Here is a 19,301-nt window from a genome sequence, read left to right as displayed (position 1 = left end):
TGATGTACTGTACCCTTATACTCCCATTTTTTTCTCCATTATCTCAGTAGGTTTAATTTCATCGCACTTCTTCTTTTAATTAAGGTACGGTACATTCAGAATTCAACATGCTTGGTTTGACAACACTGTACGGTGTACGCTAGCATGGTCTATCTTATAGTTTAAATAAATTTTCTTTTACAGTTTTAAATAAGTGTGTGTATTTTAATCGTTTAAGATTTTATACACATGAACTTTGAAATAATCAAAAGTAACAGAGAACAAGGTATGGAAGTTTACAGTGAAACAGAGATGATAAAATAGAACATATTAAACGTTGATATAACAGGGTATCATGTTTATGAAAACATTTCAGCATATCTAATAATCCATGGCGCTACAACCCGTGAAGGGCCTAGACCGATCAGCCGGCTGCTGGCTTCACGCCCACATGCCGAAGCAGAGGTGGACGATCATCCAACCAGAATGGAGGTATCGTGTGGTTAGCACGATGATCCCCCCAACCGTTATAGCTGGTATTCGCAACCGGATTTCGCTACCTATCGTAGCTCCCCAAGTGCATCACGATGCTGGGTGGGCACCGGTCCCATTTCAGCATATCTAATTAAAAAAAATTCATACAGCATTGAAAAGAAAAGTAACAGGTGGTTTATATACAAAACCCTTAAGCTGGGCACCCACTTGGGCCAGGCTAGGCTCTGTGCGAAGCGAATCGAATAATATTTATTTCACCAGAGAAACTTACAGGTAATAAAATTACATGTAATCAAATGGCAGACCGCCTTGCCTACTGGAGCGACGCGACGCGAAGATTCGTCCTGGCGATCCAGGCGGAGTCCCTTCACTCGCTTCCCGACCCCGTCGCGTTTCTTCTCCTCGCTCGAATGTAGGAGAAGAGAAGAGATAAAATTTCCATCTTCGTCACCATTCCGACACTTTCGGGTCTTCGTCGAATAATTTCCTCTACATTACCACTCGCCAAAGAATGTACCACATGCCACATGCACGCATTTTAGTATAGCCTTGTCCAGTGGAAGTCTTCCTCACTATTTCATGCATTAATTTATTATTTAGTACTGTATGTAACAATATTTATACCCGCTTGAATCTGTCATAGGGAACAAAGATTTAGAAACCACTGTGTAAATAGTTGTATTTTATTTACCCTCTGTGAACTTCATTTCAAATATTTTTTATAACTTTTCTCCCATTGTATATTTCATCCAATGGAAAAAAAGAGTGTATATTTCTTTAACTTGTATTTTTGAAGATTCTGGATGTCTTGCTTCGTATTTTCAGTCTTGAAGTGGTTCTTGGATGTTAGTGTCACTTTTGGCATGTGTACATTTCGCGTATTGGTTTTGTGAATATGCATAAGTGAATATCTGTAATAGTACTGTCTTTTTATGAATTCCTTAAAAAATAAATAAATGGAGATATTTTTTCAAAATTATTAAAGTGACATTGAGACGGAATGTTAAATTTAATCGATAATGTACAGTCTTAGACACAAAAAATGACCGATCTTCTGTAGCGTAAAATTTGTCTAAGTTCACTTCGGGCAGCGCCTGGTCCACACGACTAGGGAAAGATTAGTTATTTTGCACCTAATTTTACTCCTTGAATATATCTATAAATGGACAGAAAAAGAAACAAACAAAACAAAGGAAAAACAGAGCGGTGTCGTGCATAAGAAATATCTCAAGCGTAAACCTAAACTCCCACGGAATCAACCGAAGTCTTCCGAAGAAGATTTACCGTATGGTAACAGATTATTTTTTTCTAAGCTTGTACATTCATTTTTAGAGTAGGCTATTATTTTAAATATGAACTATGCAATTTAGTTTCTGCTAAAATGCTTCGCATAGAAATTACGAATAATATATATATATATATATATATATATATATATATATATATATATATTGTATTTAAGTCGGTCAGTTAAATAAATATTTGTTCATATGATACTTTTAAAATATAGAGTGCTTATACTATTAGCAAGGCATTACAGTTATTCTAACCAGAATACCGGTTTCATATTGTTCAGATTTTATTTCAGGTATGTTGTTCATATTTAACAAATCAGTAGCTCACATCATGGTTATTTAATAAAGGTTGCGCTTCGCGTCGCCGCGCTCCAGGGAGCGGACAACCCAGAAATGACGCTTCGCCTCGCCTAAGTGAGCGCCCAGCTTTAAAGTTGATTAGAGCCGAAATTAAATAGAATAATTTTTTCTGAAATTCATCCATTCAGACAGGCAATTTATAGGAAACATGTAAAATGCCTCCTTCTATTCCTTTTTCAATCCAATAGGCCTTATAATAACATGCTTCATGAATGAGAAGTGTAAATATGGCCAGCTATTAACGACGAGAGGATAACAAGCCCTATTTTAAAAGAACTGTTAATGACCAAGTGTGTACGGTATTTTGATCCCTTTTTTGGCGTGTTAACATGAAGTAACGGAGTAAACGAAATTTTAACTGATTAGTTTAATGATATTTTACATTAATTTTTGTGGCCTATCGAATAAGCGACACTGCGCTGACTCCATAACTAGTGTAAGGGATAGCGTCCGCCTATTGCCGAATTTGCCGTTTTACGGCCGGAAGTAAATTGTTCACCCGGTATTGATAAATTACGACATACACTGTATTTTATAGGAACAATTGCAAGGATGACTTCTCACTAATACGTAACATTCGATTACGGAAGATAAGCCACAAATACAGACCAGAAGGGCAAATACGACCAGAATGTCCTATGAATAAAGGACTTCTGGAAGCGGAACGAAATAATTTGTTCCCAACCTTGAAATGCAGCCAATGATGATGCAATAGTACACACAATAATGCTGTCTTCCTGCTTTATTTCCATTCAACTGCCAATTTCTTTAATGTCACGCACTTTCTACCAGAAAGTTGGAGAGTAGGCCTACTGTGCGAGTTCTTTATCACTGTCTTTGAGCTACGTCTTTCGTATCAAGCTTATGTGGTTTATCTCGGTCTCAAATCAGACTTGTGTTCATCATAATACATGATGGGATGACGACAAATAAAGGGTGTTTCAGAACTCTATGAAATAAATTTAAAGGGTTGTAGAGGGATCCTAGATAAGTATTTTGAGGTAGGAAACTTGGAGTCTGAGGGTTCAAACTTGCACGTAAAGGCGTGAAATATTTTTTGGACCAGAACGGCACAGATTGAACCTGCACGTGTCACAGCGATACATCTGGAAATGTCGCTTCTATTGTACTTTTCCTGACAATTTCTAATGTGGACATGTGTTTTCTCCTGCTTTGTTTTGCGCTGTTTCTTGCTAGCACCTCGAATTTTCAAATACGTTTCTGTTTGAGCTTTTATTAAGACATCTATGGCTAAGTGGATTGATTTATAAAAATTATCTTTAAGATATTTATGATAAACTGCTACGTTAGTTGTGCTTGGAATATCAGAATTTAAGAAAAGCCCACAGTCCAGGAAAAAAGGTACTTTTTTCGGCTATGTAAGTTTCTAGAATTTAGTCACAAAAACTGCTTTAATGTAGTGCGCTTTCAAAAACATCTAAAACTTTCGAAACAATGCCCTTTCAAAACCATGTAAAACTTTCGAAATATCGACTTTGTGCGCTTTCGATGCGTACTCCTTTCTATCCTAGTAAAAATTTTCTGCCGAGTTTTGTTATTTTGACGACGTCCCAAAAGAGGAATAAGACGTTGGGATTTTCTGGCATAGTAGCAGTAATAATTATGATGATGATGATGATGATGATAATAATAATAATAATAATAATAATAATAATAATAATAATAATAACAACAACAACAACACTGCGATTGGACAAGATAAGTAAGTTTGGGGCCAAACATTCCATGAAGGAACAAGCCCAAACAGACGAGTGCTGCTTTTATATCCACATGCCTCAGCAGAAGTAAATGTTCATCCAACCAGTAGCTTACGGGAATCGCGAGGATCGACCCCATCTGTTATCGCTAGCTTTCGAAACCGGATTTCGCTATCTATTGTAACTGCCAAAATTAATCATGATGATTGTTGTGCACCGATCCCTTACAGTGAATACAAAAATGGAAAGAATGCTATTAACAAACCTTGTACTTGAGATTGATTAGTAACCCGAAATTATTAAAAACGAAGTCCACAAAATCAGGAAGCTGCATAGAACACAAATATAAAACTAAATGGGAGTTCTTCCAGATCTAAAATGTACAATCACAAATAAAAGTGCATTAATTATAAATAGTCCCTTTTCAAAACCTAATACGGTAAATAGTTTAACATATCTTGGATATTATACGTGAAATAGTTGCACTTTGGTATAGAAACAGATAGACCTATATAGTTGTTAAAAATCTCAATGTTACTACAAGACTTTCTGTTTGTGATACGGACTTTGCCATTAATACGTCTTACTTTCGTATTAAAGACGTTAATTTTTTCAATAGATAATCGAAATCATTCTCTGAGATTCTTATAAAAGTTTATAGCATTCTTGGTCTTTCCTATACAACTCGTGAAGCCTACGTAAGGCACCAAGAACTATGAAAGTTGCCTGTAACGAGTTGCGCTTTATACAGTAAATGGCGTGTTGTGTGTAAACGTTAAATGAAACTTTTATGTAGTCATGCCATTTTTTCAAGTTATGCAACTCGAATTTATGCAAAATGTGCAATTATTGGCTTAGGTGTAAACACGATGTGCAAAATTTGTTGTGCAATTAAAAATTACAAGTTTCATGTTTGTCGTGGTAACAAGATTTCAAAACATCAGATAAAATTACTAAACATTAACCTGGTAAAGTTTAAAACTTTCTGAATCGGTAAATACCTAGATTTCCGTTACTTTTAATCCACAATATTTATCTTTCCATATAGCAATCGCTATCCATACATTCTTTATTCTTCTATTTTTTTAAGGCAGCACTAACCAAAAACTTCTCATTTGACATTCCGAGTAGAACTGTTGTGTAACTCATTTTATATGTGAACGAAAGTAGTCACGCAAAAGTTTGTTTCAAATACTGTATGCTATTAGGGCCTACTATCAGCTTCTCCTTTAAATGCCAGTAACTAGTTACTGAAACATATTACACTATAACATTTAAGTAACTTCAGAGTTTAGACGTATCTTAAACGTATAGCTATTTATAACTCTTTCTCCACTGATTACAATATTCTATCTGAATTTAAAGCAATATTTTACACCAAGTATAACTCTTACCTTACATATTCTGTAAAGCTGACTTCACAAAATCAGGATGAAAATTTCCGCATTCATATCCAATATGTAAACACATAATGAAAAGGTCGCAGAACGCTAACTGAAGTTGACGTAAGTTATCTAACCTGATCCACTTCCAGTTTCAATTTTGTTGCGCATAAAAAAAATCATAAAGTGATCACCTCACGCGATCATCATTGCCCTTGGAGCAAGTTACTTCAAGGTATTTCCATCAATCGATATAACAGATTTGATAATCGATATTTTTCATCAGATTAATGTTTTATAGCGGTCTAGTATATACAGTCACGAAGCTTGAGTTGTGAGGGTGCTAGGAACAATAGACTGTGCAGGTAGGCTACTATTTCGCATTGTCTGTAGTGAGGCGATCCTAGCAACTATCTATGGATGCATATTTACTACGCATTGATCTTTGTGACTGTACAGTTGTGGCAAAAAAAAAAAACCGGACCGACGGAATAATCAATCTATGGATGCATATTTACTACGCATTGAGCTTCGTGACTGTATAGTAGTGGCAAAAAAAACCGGACCGACTGGATAATCAAAGTCCCCGAAATGAGCCACTGCGCATGCCACGCTCGCATTCACAAGATAGCGAGTAATCTATTGAAATTGTTGTAGTTTTGACTGCTGACGTAGCCCATTTCGAAAGCCATTAGAAATAAGCTAGTAAAATTCATGTTCTGGGAATAATAAGTTAATTAAATAGTAAAATATCGCTGCAATCGAAAAGTATTGGGAATAAATTTGAATGAACAAAAAAAAGTTTCATTTCCAGGCAGGATTCGAATCACGAAAGTCTTAGTTACCAGTCTATCGTGCTCTGAAGTGAACAAGGCTCTGAAATCAGCTACAAGGGTCGGTCCGTTTTTTCTTGCCACTACTGTATATACAAGACTGGTTTTATACTCTCCGACCATCTGTATTGCTCATACGCACGAGTGGATCTCACCCTTGGTTCTCTTCACTGTGCATGCGCGGTATGTGACGAGGTTCGCGGATTACTTGAGATCGTGGGGCCGCGGATCTTAAATCATCGAAATCTTTTCACAAATTTCTCGGCCTCCCGTCACTTAGGTATCCCTTCAACTAATCCACTGACCTTGTAAAAGACTCAGACAGCTTCGGAGCAGACGAATACTAGACATTACGCTAATATGCACAGACAGTGCATGCGCAATGAAGAGAGCCGAGGGTGAGATTTATTCACTCGTCATACGCTGCCAACATTACTAGTCTATTCAAAATACTGTACTATTAGTATTCCTGGTATGAGCCTAGCCTAATAAATATTAATAAAAGCTTCAACAATAGTTTTAAAAAGATTTGTATTCATTCAAAAGGACAAAGTACCGATAAAACATTGTTCAGATCGCTTGCTGAAGTGACTCAGGAAGCCAAGAAGCTGAAACTGACAACTTGCACTTTGTTACATTTATTAAGTTTCAATCAGAGTGTTTTTAAAATGTTAATATTATCTGCGCAGATAATTTATAGAAATACAAACTTCAATTTTAAACGTTAAGCGGAATTTGAACATTCACTTTTCTAAGTTCTAACTATATAAAAGTTGCGTGAGAAAATTTTTTCGTGACAAAGTGTAAGTAAACAAAGGTGCAACTATTGTTCTATTCCTAGTTATGTGCAAGGATTGGTAATAACTGGTGGAATGTACTGCAGAGGAGGCAAGGCCTGTCCTGCGAACTTGTGCCGTGGCTATATCGCCAGTGGGTATAAAAGGGAAAAGTAGGTTTTAGTCCGAGATGAACTTCCATGTTGATACCTATAATATTAAAAAACTGATAGTTCATTCTTTCCCCACTCTCACAGCTCACATGCCAGGTCTCGCCTTATCTGTAGTAAGCATCTTCTCTACATTTCATTTCAACCCACGAATAGGAAGTTAGGAACAGAAACAAAGTTTCTAAAATTATTAACACAAGTTGCAGGGTATACAAATGCTTTATTTTTCTGGAGATAAGCTTACATTCTCGTGTTCTAGTAAGTTTGGCTTACAGTCTTTGTGAGCTATATTTCAGTCTTATGTTTATCAGTCTTTGAAAAATTAAATTTACTATTGAGAATACTAATGTAACGGGAGTATTTTTTTTTTTTTTTAATCTTTGTACGCTGTTTGTGTATATAAATCCATGAAAGTTTACGTGTTGTGCTTTCCAGTACAGGAATTGCACGAACAAGAAAGAGTTATTTGTTATAAAGTTTTGCGTGATCTGTTCTCCAGTATAGATGTGGATAAGAAGGTGCATATTAATGTTCATGTTACAGTTTATGAAAAGGTGGGAAAAATTAGCAACATGGTGAAAAAATTGAATCGATACAATTGGAGAGTTAAATTCCTCGAATAATAATTATACTAAAATCACTTCATTACAATGCAATCAATAGTTACGGGGTATATTACTTTAAAGAACATTTTCCAGGAACAATATAGTAACTCCATGCAAAAAAAATTTACGTCACTCGAATGCCTTTTCATTGCCTAACAGTACCGTTAATCTTACCAGAGAACCACAAATCCTCTGTATTTTCTTGCCATTTATCTTTCGCAAGCCATGAAATTTAACAAATTGACAATATGAAACCTTAACCCCTGGTCAACACTTCAGCATGCACACTATTAACCTGTCTAAATATTTATGTAGCACAATGGACAGAGATGCGAAAGAAATTAGAATTCATATAGTGAAATCTAGTACTATCAGATTCATCCTAGTTTTCTATATTACAGAAAGGCTGAAAAGTTGCGATAGACCTATGTATCTCTATTTTAATATTTATCGCAATGTAGACATTATATAATACAAAATGTTACGATTCTTTGCACCCGACTGTCCAATTATAGCAAGGCTTAATACTGAGTTGAAAAATACAGGGGTTAAGAGTCACAATAACTCTGTTACTGCTCCATCTTCTCCTGATTTTCTGCGGCCTTTACAGCTGGAGTATTTGTCTGAGTTATTGGAATGACACGTTCGGTTCCAGAAGATGGAGGCAGGGCCTTCTTTGGTGCAGTGATTGTAAGAACTCCATCAGAAGACAGTTCTGACTTAACTGTTTCAGGTTCACACTCAGCAGGCAGCTTGTAGCGACGTTGAAAATTACGTGATATGTATCCATGCTCGTCTTGACGCTCCTCATGCTTTCCTTCAATTACAACGAAGTTGTCTACAGTTTTCACCGTGATTTCCTCAGGAGTGAATTGTTGCACATCCAAGTTAACCTGTGAACATTTAAATTTGTACAATGGAGCTATAAATTCAACTTTCCTGGAAATCTGACAAATCCCGAAGCGTTTTTTTAAGACACTCCATTCATTCTATCCATTTCTTACATCATGTAAAATTTGTCAAAGATGTGTATCAGTTTTCTTTAGGATTAAGGCTGCTGCAAGGTTAAGGTTCCTAGTTTCATTGCAATTTTACCATAACTTAACACTATCTTAAAAATAGGTTATGTAAGGACTGTATCAACTACACTTATCTAAGCACAACTGAGTTTGTTATAGCGGAATTCGAACCTATTCCCTGAAATCTTTGGGGCAAGTCCAACACCATTCCACTCAATCCGTAACCCGAAAGTATTATATCGCACCCTTAAAATAATACTGTCGAAACTACCAAAAGTTAGTTTTGAATAAACTCAAGATAAACATTTCAAAGTCCTATAAAAACTCAAGATTACCAAGTATCAGTATGAGTCTTTCAGACTGCACTTCAAGCTTAGAGAGATACGACAGTTCTGTTTGATAGAAGATTAAAAAGATTACAAAACTGCCTGTAACTCAAAATTTAATTTTTGGGAATTATGACAGTATTATTCTAGGGGTGCGATAATTATGTACTTCCGGATTATATGCATTTCAAAGACGCTATAAAAGTCGTCTTCCTCTTTTACCCGGAATTGCAAGAAATATGGCTACAAAGCATTTGAGACTGAAGATTCCTTTCTGGAACTATTAAACCGCTACACTAGTCTATGAAGTATGAAACATGGAAAAATATAATATTTTTTCCAGTGTTTAAATATTTGATCATGGTTTTTCCCATAACCTCTAAGTTCCACTTCTCCCAAACGATATCCTATACGCCAGCAATAAATTGGCAGAAACGCCTAGGATTGCGAAATGAGTAAGACTTCAAGAGAAACTACATGATTGCAAATAAAGAGTATTTTTGTTTTAATTATATGTAATTATAAGTATGAACTTAATTGAAAGAGATCCAACAGTCAACCTCACACTACAACAACCGTACTCAGTTTGTAACTGGCATATAGTAGCTGCATTGGCAAATCAAAATGAATTGACAGTTTGTCATTACTAGGAACGGATTAGACGTTCCTAATGGTGAAACGTCCATTGAAACTAAGGTTTAAAGACTTGGAAATTAAGACAGTGGCGCTGTGATAGCTCGCCGCCTCTTTTTTTTTTTTTTTTTGGTCCATAAGTTTCTAAAGTTTAAGGAGCCCCCAGAAATAAGTGCTGCCCACTCCCCGAAATTTTAGACAATTTCGAATGGAACAGTCAATATCAGCACAGGTATACAAAAGTAAGAGACACAAAAGAAATTTAAAAGATCATACAAAATCTTAAAACCGTCCGAAGCTTTTCATGTTGAAATATGACTGTCCCTTCCGCCAAAACACGATGTTATCAGAATAAAGAACAGGTTCTTTAGCATAGAAACTCAAGTTACATACTGTAATCTAAGTTATTAGAATGCAATGTAAATTTATGAAGTCTTGCCACATCTACTGAATAATCCTGATCTCATTCCATCGGTAACGAAAGATTCCAGAGTCTCTCCGATAATTATGCCATGAAAACCCAATAAGAGGTTCAGACCGACAACTATACCCTTTTTCATAAGAGTTTATGGAGGGCGCGACTTTTTATCCGCCCAGAACACGAAGTATACGTGCTTAAGCAACGCTGTACAGTTTTGTTAAGACTCAATTTATCGCTGTTAGCAGTGGTAATTTAAATATTACCTGTGCCCAGACAAAATACTGTAACCATGAAGATTAGACACGTGAACTAAGCCGCGTAGGAAGCATTATTCTGCTTAGATACGCGCGCCGAACCCCGTATCGCAACCACGTCGTGCGCCATAGTTACGCACGGTGGTTGCGCAGTAAACTTTTTCAAACCGCGCCGGAGTCCGTAATACTGGTGACAAAAGTCACTAATCGCGATCGGAGTTGCAGTGTATCACCGTCCTATTTCGGTAATCACGGCCTATCCTTCCTTGGCCCTGCGGCCCATCTATTGAGAAACGCGAATAGAACCCGGAGCCCCAAGCCCTTAGAACCTAGATCAGCATCGGGAACCCGTATACTTGCCATAGGTATAGTGGCATCATTTTGAAACGCACCTTATTTGCGTAAATACTGCGATTTAAAAGACGGGGGGATAGCCAAGTCACACAAGGCCAAGGAATGTGACATGGTTAGAGTGCGTTAGATGATTGAACAGATAATACTACAGTGGGCATATTACATACCGTTATGAACTAAAATCTCGCCTGCATTTTCCTTTTGTTTCAACAAGGTCTAATTTGCTTATCGCTTCGCTAGTGGTTTCTTGTCCCCCATGGCCATTATAGCTTTTTTCGTAAAATTGATAAACAATGTTAAAGCAGTATACAATTTTATGGCAGCTGAGGTTTTTTTTTTTTTTTTTTCGTAGAACTACTTTCTCTGAACTAAAAATACAACGCCACCGTGGTAATAATTATGTACTTAACGCTTTGACGAAGACTGCCCCGAAATTTGATTTTGTCGGTTTCAATTATATTCCCTCAATCACATATTTCTCCTTTATTTCATTGTAATAACCTGATATACCTTACTAAACCTGTATTTTATTTTAGTGAATTCAAAAGACCGTCGTTAACTCCGTAAACCTTGCACTTTAAACATTTCTTAAAGAATATAATCACGAATTTTACTAGCGACATTTCGATGTCTTTTTTCCCCCCACGTATTTCGGTATGCCCGTCACTGATGGCCAGCATAGTCAACGCTGCTGTGCGGTCCGCCTTATGCAGTTGTTCCGAGAGCTGAAATGAAGGGGAAGTGAAGTGTTGGAATGAAAGAGGGAAATGAGTACTCTGAGAAAACCCCCTCTACAATATTCTGTTTTTTCCATCAAATTCCAAGCAGACCTAACCAGGGATCGAACTCGGACCGTCTGAATGGAAGGCCAGCGTACTAGCACTGTAGCCACACACGCGGCACGAATAGGTATTAGACGTCGAAGTTCTATGCACGTCCACACTTACTGCGACTTGAGCCCGCTGGATCCTTTGATGTTACGCAGAAAAAACCGACAAACAATTTAACGCGGCGCACCTCGGTCCGTAACGCTCAGATTACGCTCCGAAGTTACGAAGTACCGCTGTTGCGGTAAGAGGTTCGATTGCAAGACTGGAAGCGGCTTTACAGGACTATAGAACATACACAGACTCAAGGTCTGGAGCACAGTCTAGTATATACAGTCACGAAGCTCAATACGTAGTAAATATGCATCCATAGATAGTTGCTAACCACTAGGATCGCTAATATCGCCTCATTACGACAGTATTGTTCCTAGTACATTCACAACTTAAGCTTCGTGACTGTTGTGGTCTGGAGTTTGTTTGAAGAACACTAAAGCCTCGTTCACACTTTTCAAGTAACTTGAATTCAAGTTTCAAGTGAAGTTGGATCCCTTTGTACTTTTTACTTGACTTGAAAGGACACTTGAAAAGTGTGAACGTCATTTTATAACGAATTCAAGGAGAAAAGCGCGGGAATTTAAATTAACAGCTGTTTTAAGAGCGTTAAATTAACAGCCGATTGTTTTTCTGTTCTACTGGGAATGTAAAAATAATAGGAAACAGTAGTAAGTGAAATAATGACCACATATTTGAGTTTCTGAAGTTTTATAAAATTCACGAAGGCCTGCGGATTATAGAAACTGCAGTTTCGTAACAGAAATGCAAAGGAAGCTGCCAAGGAAGGAAGAGTTCATTGAAGAACTGAACAGCAGAGATTTTAACGTGGACACATGAGATAGCCTATGAAAGACAAAAAAACAAACTGTAGTTAGAGAAGAGTGAGGAAGATAAGAGGGATTAAAAAGAGAAGAGCATTGCTTGAAGGGATGACGTTTATCGCCGAAACTGGCATGGTTCAATGTGATTGATAGATTTTTGGGGAACTGTAACAGCTTCAAGATAATCATTTTTATTATGGTAGATCAGACTTGCTTATATTTTATTATATTTACTTAAGAATTATTAAATCTGCTTTAAGATTTCATTTATTCTTACTAATCCAATTCCTAATCCATACTAAACGCTTCTTCCATTTCTTCATTATATTTATCATTTCCCTGGCGGAGGCTTGCTACTACAGAAATTCCTAATTGCACAACATCCATCGACGCCATTTTATCCTACTTGAAAACAAAATACCTTGAATATGTTTGAACTGAGACTTGAATTTAGTTACTTGAAATCACGTGACTTGAATTCAAGTTATTTGAAAAGTGTGAACGAGGCACAAGGGAAAAATGTTTGAAATTTATTTTCTTGTCTTCAGTAGTAATCGACTGTGGGGAGGAAGAAGATCCCTAGGAATTGAGTGCAGGTTATGTATAAATACTTTTTGTACTTACCTTAAAACTTTCTTTGTCATTCTTGACGTTGGAAACTCCGCTCCTGCGAGTATGCTGGTGACGCCACGGGCGGTAATATCCAAGTCTCAAAGGTCCTACCATGGAATTGAGTGGGTGTACAAGATCGTCAGTCAGCATTCCAAGGCCGAAGTGCTGGTCGAACAGTTGACCAGGGCGGATGTCGTCCAAAAGGAAAGGCATCAACGACATCTGTAACAAAGTTTCCTCTCAATACGACTAATCTAATGTTTTCGCAATCTATTGCACTATATATACACCGGGTGTTTCAAACATCCATATCAGTTTTTTCCTCCAAATTATATTTTTGTTATTTTATTGGGTTATTTTACGACGCTGTATCAACATCTCAGGTTATTTAGCGTCTGAATGATATGAATGTAATAATGCCGGTGAAATGAGTCCGGGGTCCAGCACCGATAGTTACCCAGCATTTGCTCATATTGGGTTGAGGGAAAACCCCGGAAAAAACCTCAACCAGGTAACTTGTCCCGACCGGGATCCAAATTATATGATACTGGTTGTTCATAAAAAAATTGATTACCAAAATATATGCAAAGAATCGATTGCTAGTAGTACCATTTTCCGTAACAAACCGGAAGCATGGGTATATGTGGTCAACTTCGAAATTTCAAATGAGAACATGTCATTAAAGGTACCATTGGAAACTACGTTTAAAAAGAAAACTTACTGAAACTCGATTTCAGGTATGTTCGAGAAGTTTTTGTGACCTATTACAAACCTACGTCAGAGGACTATTCCCAGAAATTCCGAGTGAATACGTCGGAACTTGAAAATGGGCAATTTTTGCAATTAAAATTTAGCTTCTGAAAATAATTTTGGGCTACCCTAATTTTGCATATGGCTATAGATTACGCAGTAGTCGTCCCAATAATTTCTTCGAATATGCGTTTTTAATTACCGAATTGATGCGAATCAGATAGGAGCTGTTCCTTCGTAAAATGAGATCGCAGAAGCATTTCATGGGAAATTAAAGAACAGGAAACGTTCATCATACAAGTAAAATGCAATCCCTATTGAAAATTCCATAGTTTGACATACCATGTTGAGGAAAGATTCAGTTAATCTAAAACCTTAAATCGGCCAATTCTGTCTGCTATGGATAGAGTGGTCAAAATTTATAATCAATATAGGTCAACAGTTAAATAGTTCGCTCAGTTATGTCCAATATTAAAACGCTTGCATTTTCAAAGAATGCCGTAAAATTAACAACTTTCAGACAATTTAATGTCTAACTAAATCTAAACTAAATCATTAATAGCAATTAAATACATTCAAAGGCTCTATACATATGCATTTGCTAGGAATTTTCTTCAGTGTATAAAAAGTGTATTTAGAATAGTCAAAAACCAAGACACCGAGCGAGTTGGCTCAGACGGTAGCATTTGAGACTCATTCGGGAGATCCCGGGTTGAAACCCGTGGCCGACCAATCTGACTAGGGTTTTTCATGATTTCTGCCCCCCCCCCCCCCAGTCATAAAGGCAAAGATCGGATTGGAAATTTACATTCCCATGACTCATCGCCTCAATCACCAATATCATGAAACATTAATCAAAATCTATAATCAGTCACAAAGTCATCTACAACATATAATAGAAAAGGAATTCAACAAAGTAACAACGGCCTACTGGTATATCCACAGATTCTAAACACACGGTATGACCAGATTTTAAAGCGTGTATAAACAAGGCCTTTCCAACATAATATTTTGAAAAATGTACCCAACACTTTCCTGAACGGTATATTCTCAACTATTAAGTTTTAAGTACACATCTACACTCACTATCGATTAAGGTTTATAGGGAAAATTTGCAATAGATATCGATAATCGTAAGATAGTGTCGTGGAATCCTGCAAATCCGGTCTTTACAATTCAATCCGGTTCAATCCTACAACAATGCTGCAGATTACAGTGTTTGAATTTGTCACGACGTTGCGAAATGTTTGACATAGATCGTTTTAGTCAATTTAAATTCTAAACAACGAATTTTGTCCAAGTAAATTACCAGCAGAATAACCTGTGGAAATCAGTATCAGGATTTTTACAATTCGAAACTCAAAAAATTAAACGCTATTTAACATTCCGTACTCACAGCGTTTTGAAATCCAGTATTCTTTCAGACCAGTAAAACGTCGAACGTATACGTGGCATTTCAACTGATATTCCACTCTATTTATAGACAAAAGAATTTTACTATCTGCCGAGTATCGTTTGCTAATTACCGGTATAGCCTCAGGGCAAGAGAACGTAAAAAATTAGTTAAGCGTAATTTTATTCATCATTTGTGTTCTGAAATTCGTAGACTAGACACCGAACGTAAATATATCAAACATGGAGGATATAAAACGTTAAGGTCAAAGAAAGGTTAATAGATGAACTCTGAAATCTCAGCGGAAGTGAAGATCCTGTAAATCGACCCGAAGCTTCGCCTTACAGTACACTACCAGATAGGAGATTAACGTAGAAAAATATTTAATCTCCAGGGTAAGTAAAGGTCTATTTCAATAATGAATTTGATGTCAGATTTCTTGAATTCAGTTAACATTTCATCCTGAAGAATTATTACTTTCAAATTTTTTATGCACCTTCAACGCTAATCAAAATTTCTCAAGTTCAGTTTTCAATAATTTAATAAATATGCAACAAAATCATTTCTAAATCCACTATTACATCAAGACTCGATAACTCACCTTTACAAATAAATTAGTAGCAAAATGGCAAAAGAATACTTGGCGCTTAGTAAGGCTCAGCAAATTTCCAACCTTCCTTCCTGGAGTTGAGAGCGAGAATGATGGACGCCAAAACGAGAAACAACCCTCGGCTCACAACGCGACAACAGCGCCTCTACAGTCTCGATTTTCCAGAATGTCATCGAAAGTTCCAGATCTTTCTCTTTGTATTATATAATATACAATAGACACGTTTATATATTACGCACTGTCACGCAATTTTATTTTGGATTCTTTTAAATGTTTACGTAAAATGATTGTTCATCCTTCTTAAGAAATGGAAATGTAATACCTCTACCAATGACAAATTGCAACATCAAGAGGGTTGTTATTCTTAACGAAGTGCGCATTTAAAATTTTTTATTACTTCACGTACTTATGAACAAGAAATAAACTACCTCTAGAAAAACACCCGAAATTAATTTATTTTTCATTTACTTAGATTAGTAAATTAGTGGACTAGTAAAGCACTAACTGTTAAACTAGACGTGTTACACATGGCTAGCAAACTCGCTGACTCCCATCTGTTGTGTTTTGAAAACAAAGTCTTTTCAAACTAAATATGAAATGAAACATGATCACCTACTAGTGTCCTACAATGTTTGAACATGAGAGAGGCAACAAAGATAGTAAAAACTTAATCTTATTTCATATGAAAAACTAATCGCAAGAAATGGGCTAAAATGCTTGTGATTAAAATGAGCAAAGGACTGTAAATATGTTTGTAACAAGGTGGAACAAACACGACAGGCCTCCTTCTGCAGAGCGAACATCGGCGAATATCGAACTTCGCTGTACTCGACAAACTTGAACCGAACATAGCGTCTGTAATGCACGACGCTTATCAGTACACAAGAAGCTTTAGGAAATACATGAATCTTATAATTAGTGTAATGACACAAAATATATTTAAATAGGCCTAGTGAATTAGAAATAAAGAAAACCCTAGAACTAGATGATTAAGATGCAACTTTAACGCCGCTTGAAAACCAAGATAGTGGGTTCAAATCTCACGTAGGATACAATCGTCCTCCGTAGTATAGTGGTTTTTACGTTAGTCGATAGATCCGAAGTTCGCAGGGTTCAAATTCGGCTGAAGACGATGACTTCTTGGATGGTTCGAATCCCAATTAGGAGGCAATAGGTAGTATAGCGGTTACCATGCTAGCCGATAGCTCGAACTCTGTGCTTGATAGAGGGTCCTTCTTGCATAATCCATACTATTATATAACCATGTAGTATGCCAATAATTTTCGTCAATTTGATATCCTGTATTGACTTAGATGAAAGTACTCACCCTATGTCACGGGAGTCTCACCGTATTTCCGTCCAGTGTAGATTTAAAAATAAAGATATATGCTTACAATTAGGGAAAAATTTGCTGGAGTATGAACATTTCTAGAAATTTGAAATAGTCTATATGACAGAAAAAATGGAATTCAAAGACACTGCTTAATCGCTAGTAAAACATCGCATAACGAGAAAAGTTTAATTTTACTTTTCGTAGTAGAGATATGGAACACCAAACATCTAACGAGGATCTTTTGGGAATCGAATAATGAATGAGCTCTCCCATGATATGCGCTTATTGTACTAGGACTAGTAAACCCGTTAGCGAATAGCAAGTTTGTAACTTCTTTTGGTAGTAGGTATCTAGAGATATGTAGTAACAAGAATTTAATGAGGACCTCTGGATAATTACAATGAATTACCTAATTAACTCTTCCACGAGAAACATTTAGCACTGATTAACGGAGAACTATGGGCTAGTAGGATATTACTGTAATTAGTTAACTAGTTTATACACTTTGCTAGTTATGTAGCATGTAGGCATGTAGTCATTAATAAAACGACCGTAACTAGTTTTTAATATAAACGTCACAAAAAAGGCGAGTACAGTTCAAATGTGTTTTCCTTTAATTGTAGAAATTTTGGATAACACATCAGCACAAATTTCATAACGATCTTCTGGAAATCTAACACTAGTCTCTTTTATGAACATTTATTAGCTGAACTGGTGAACTATCCGGTGAATTTTATAGAGTATATAATTATTCAAACGAGTATTTATTAATAATTTTAAAGTGGGACTACTGTAGTAACTAGACAACGACTTCACTAGTTATGTAGCCACTAATAAAATGACTACTAGTTTCTAATGAAAATGACACAGAAAAGCGGGCAAAGTTAACATATTATACAGATTAGCACAGATTTCATAACGATGTTTTGGAAATCTAACACCAGTCTCTTTCATGAAAACGTAGTAGTGAACTAGTGAACTAACCGGCAAATTTAATATCGTATCATTCATAATTATTGTCCAAGCGAGTAAAATTTATTACAGATAACAGTTTCAGTTTCATGAAAAAAAAAAAAAAAATTATTCAAATCCCTGTAAGAATATTTTAGCTAATTTCAACATTAAAATCTTTTTAAATTTCTGTTTATCCTTGCATATATCTTGAAAACTATTTTCAACAGCAAGAGTTCTCAAATTATAATTGTTCTGAAATCGAAGGACTACAGCTAGCTGAGTACTAACGTTCGAACACAGTAAGGTACACTATTTAAATAATTGTTGCACTTTCCTAAGAGACGCATAATTTAATAAACGGGGAGAGGGGGAAATAAATTTCCAGAATAAATGTCGAGGACGTCTAATACGCGGTCATTTTTCTGTAGAAAAGAATATACCGTGACAATCTGCAGCTTAGAGTAGATATTAATGCAAGGTTACTGATCGGAAGCGTAGAAAATAGATTTAATGAAATCTTTTACAGCGAAATTAATCACAAGTAACAAATTGCTTTATGAACTAATTATCGTGTAATTTGTAACTGATAATGCAAGAGGCATCATTTATAAAAGTAGGCCTGTTTATAAGCTTAATAAAAAGTTCCGAGACGACATAATTATAACTATAATTATATACTCAGTCATGATATTTCGGAATCATTTATATTGTTGAACAAGTTATTTTCTGTTTATACCAAAATATTGTAATTTTTTAAATGTTGTAAACTTAATTTTGAGCGATATGTACCTATTGGCAAATCCAGTTATGGGACCTATTCTAACCATATAAAATTCAAAAAGTAATATATTGACTAGAAATGCAGAAATTAAATTGAACGAAATCTTTACAGAAAATCGAATTAAAAGGAAGAATTCGCTTCTTGCACTGTTAATGAAAATGTAACTGATAAACCAAATTAAATGATACGAATAAACAAACATTCATAAAATAAAATTGGAAACAAATTCTAGCTTCATAATTTCTACTTACTTTGAATTGGTTTGTATTCACAGATTTATCCCAGAAAAAACTGTTGTTCCAAACAATTGTAACTTAATGGCGCACGTACTCTGTGTCCGCTCTGTTACGACAATCAAACCTTCCCGCTCCGCCAAGCGACTCTGCTTATATACTTCGTACTACTTTTCCCATTATAACGTCTTTGCTTTTCCCCAAAGTTCGAGTGCTTTCGCGTTATGCAGACTTCTGACTTTGCGATAAAGACCGAACTATCTCGAATTCTACCGCGCATGACCGCTTTGGCACAGAACGTTCGAGTTTCGTG

General features: G+C 36.1%; 1 protein-coding gene across 2 annotated transcripts; it reads right to left on the bottom strand.

Moving 5' to 3' along the window:
- Window positions 1–7,208: 7,208 nt before the first annotated feature.
- Window positions 7,209–19,160, bottom strand: LOC138706044 (protein lethal(2)essential for life-like). 2 transcript variants are annotated; one of them, XM_069834949.1, is made up of 3 exons: window positions 19,007–19,160; window positions 12,947–13,156; window positions 7,209–8,506 (listed from the first exon to the last, which is right to left on the bottom strand). In XM_069834949.1, exons 2-3 carry the CDS (start codon window positions 13,154–13,156, stop codon window positions 8,183–8,185), a joined length of 534 nt encoding a protein of 177 aa, XP_069691050.1. In that variant the 5' UTR covers window positions 19,007–19,160; the 3' UTR covers window positions 7,209–8,182. The 2 variants fall into 2 exon arrangements, with proteins under 2 accessions (XP_069691050.1, XP_069691049.1); XM_069834948.1 differs by lacking the exon at window positions 19,007–19,160 and adding an exon at window positions 15,679–15,815.
- Window positions 19,161–19,301: the final 141 nt, after the last annotated feature.

Source organism: Periplaneta americana, chromosome 9, assembly GCF_040183065.1.
Source record: "Periplaneta americana isolate PAMFEO1 chromosome 9, P.americana_PAMFEO1_priV1, whole genome shotgun sequence".
Lineage (NCBI taxonomy): Eukaryota > Metazoa > Arthropoda > Insecta > Blattodea > Blattidae > Periplaneta > Periplaneta americana.
This window is presented reverse-complemented; position numbering and strand designations above follow the sequence as displayed.

Excerpts from the sequence above, each read along its gene's own strand:
- LOC138706044 (XM_069834949.1), bottom strand. The coding sequence starts at position 13,156 with ATGTCGTTGATGCCTTTCCTTTTGGACGACATCCGCCCTGGTCAACTG. Across the intron at positions 8,507-12,946 it reads ATGACAAAGAAAGTTTTAAG|GTTAACTTGGATGTGCAACA; the intron begins GTAAGTACAAAA and ends AAATGTTCACAG.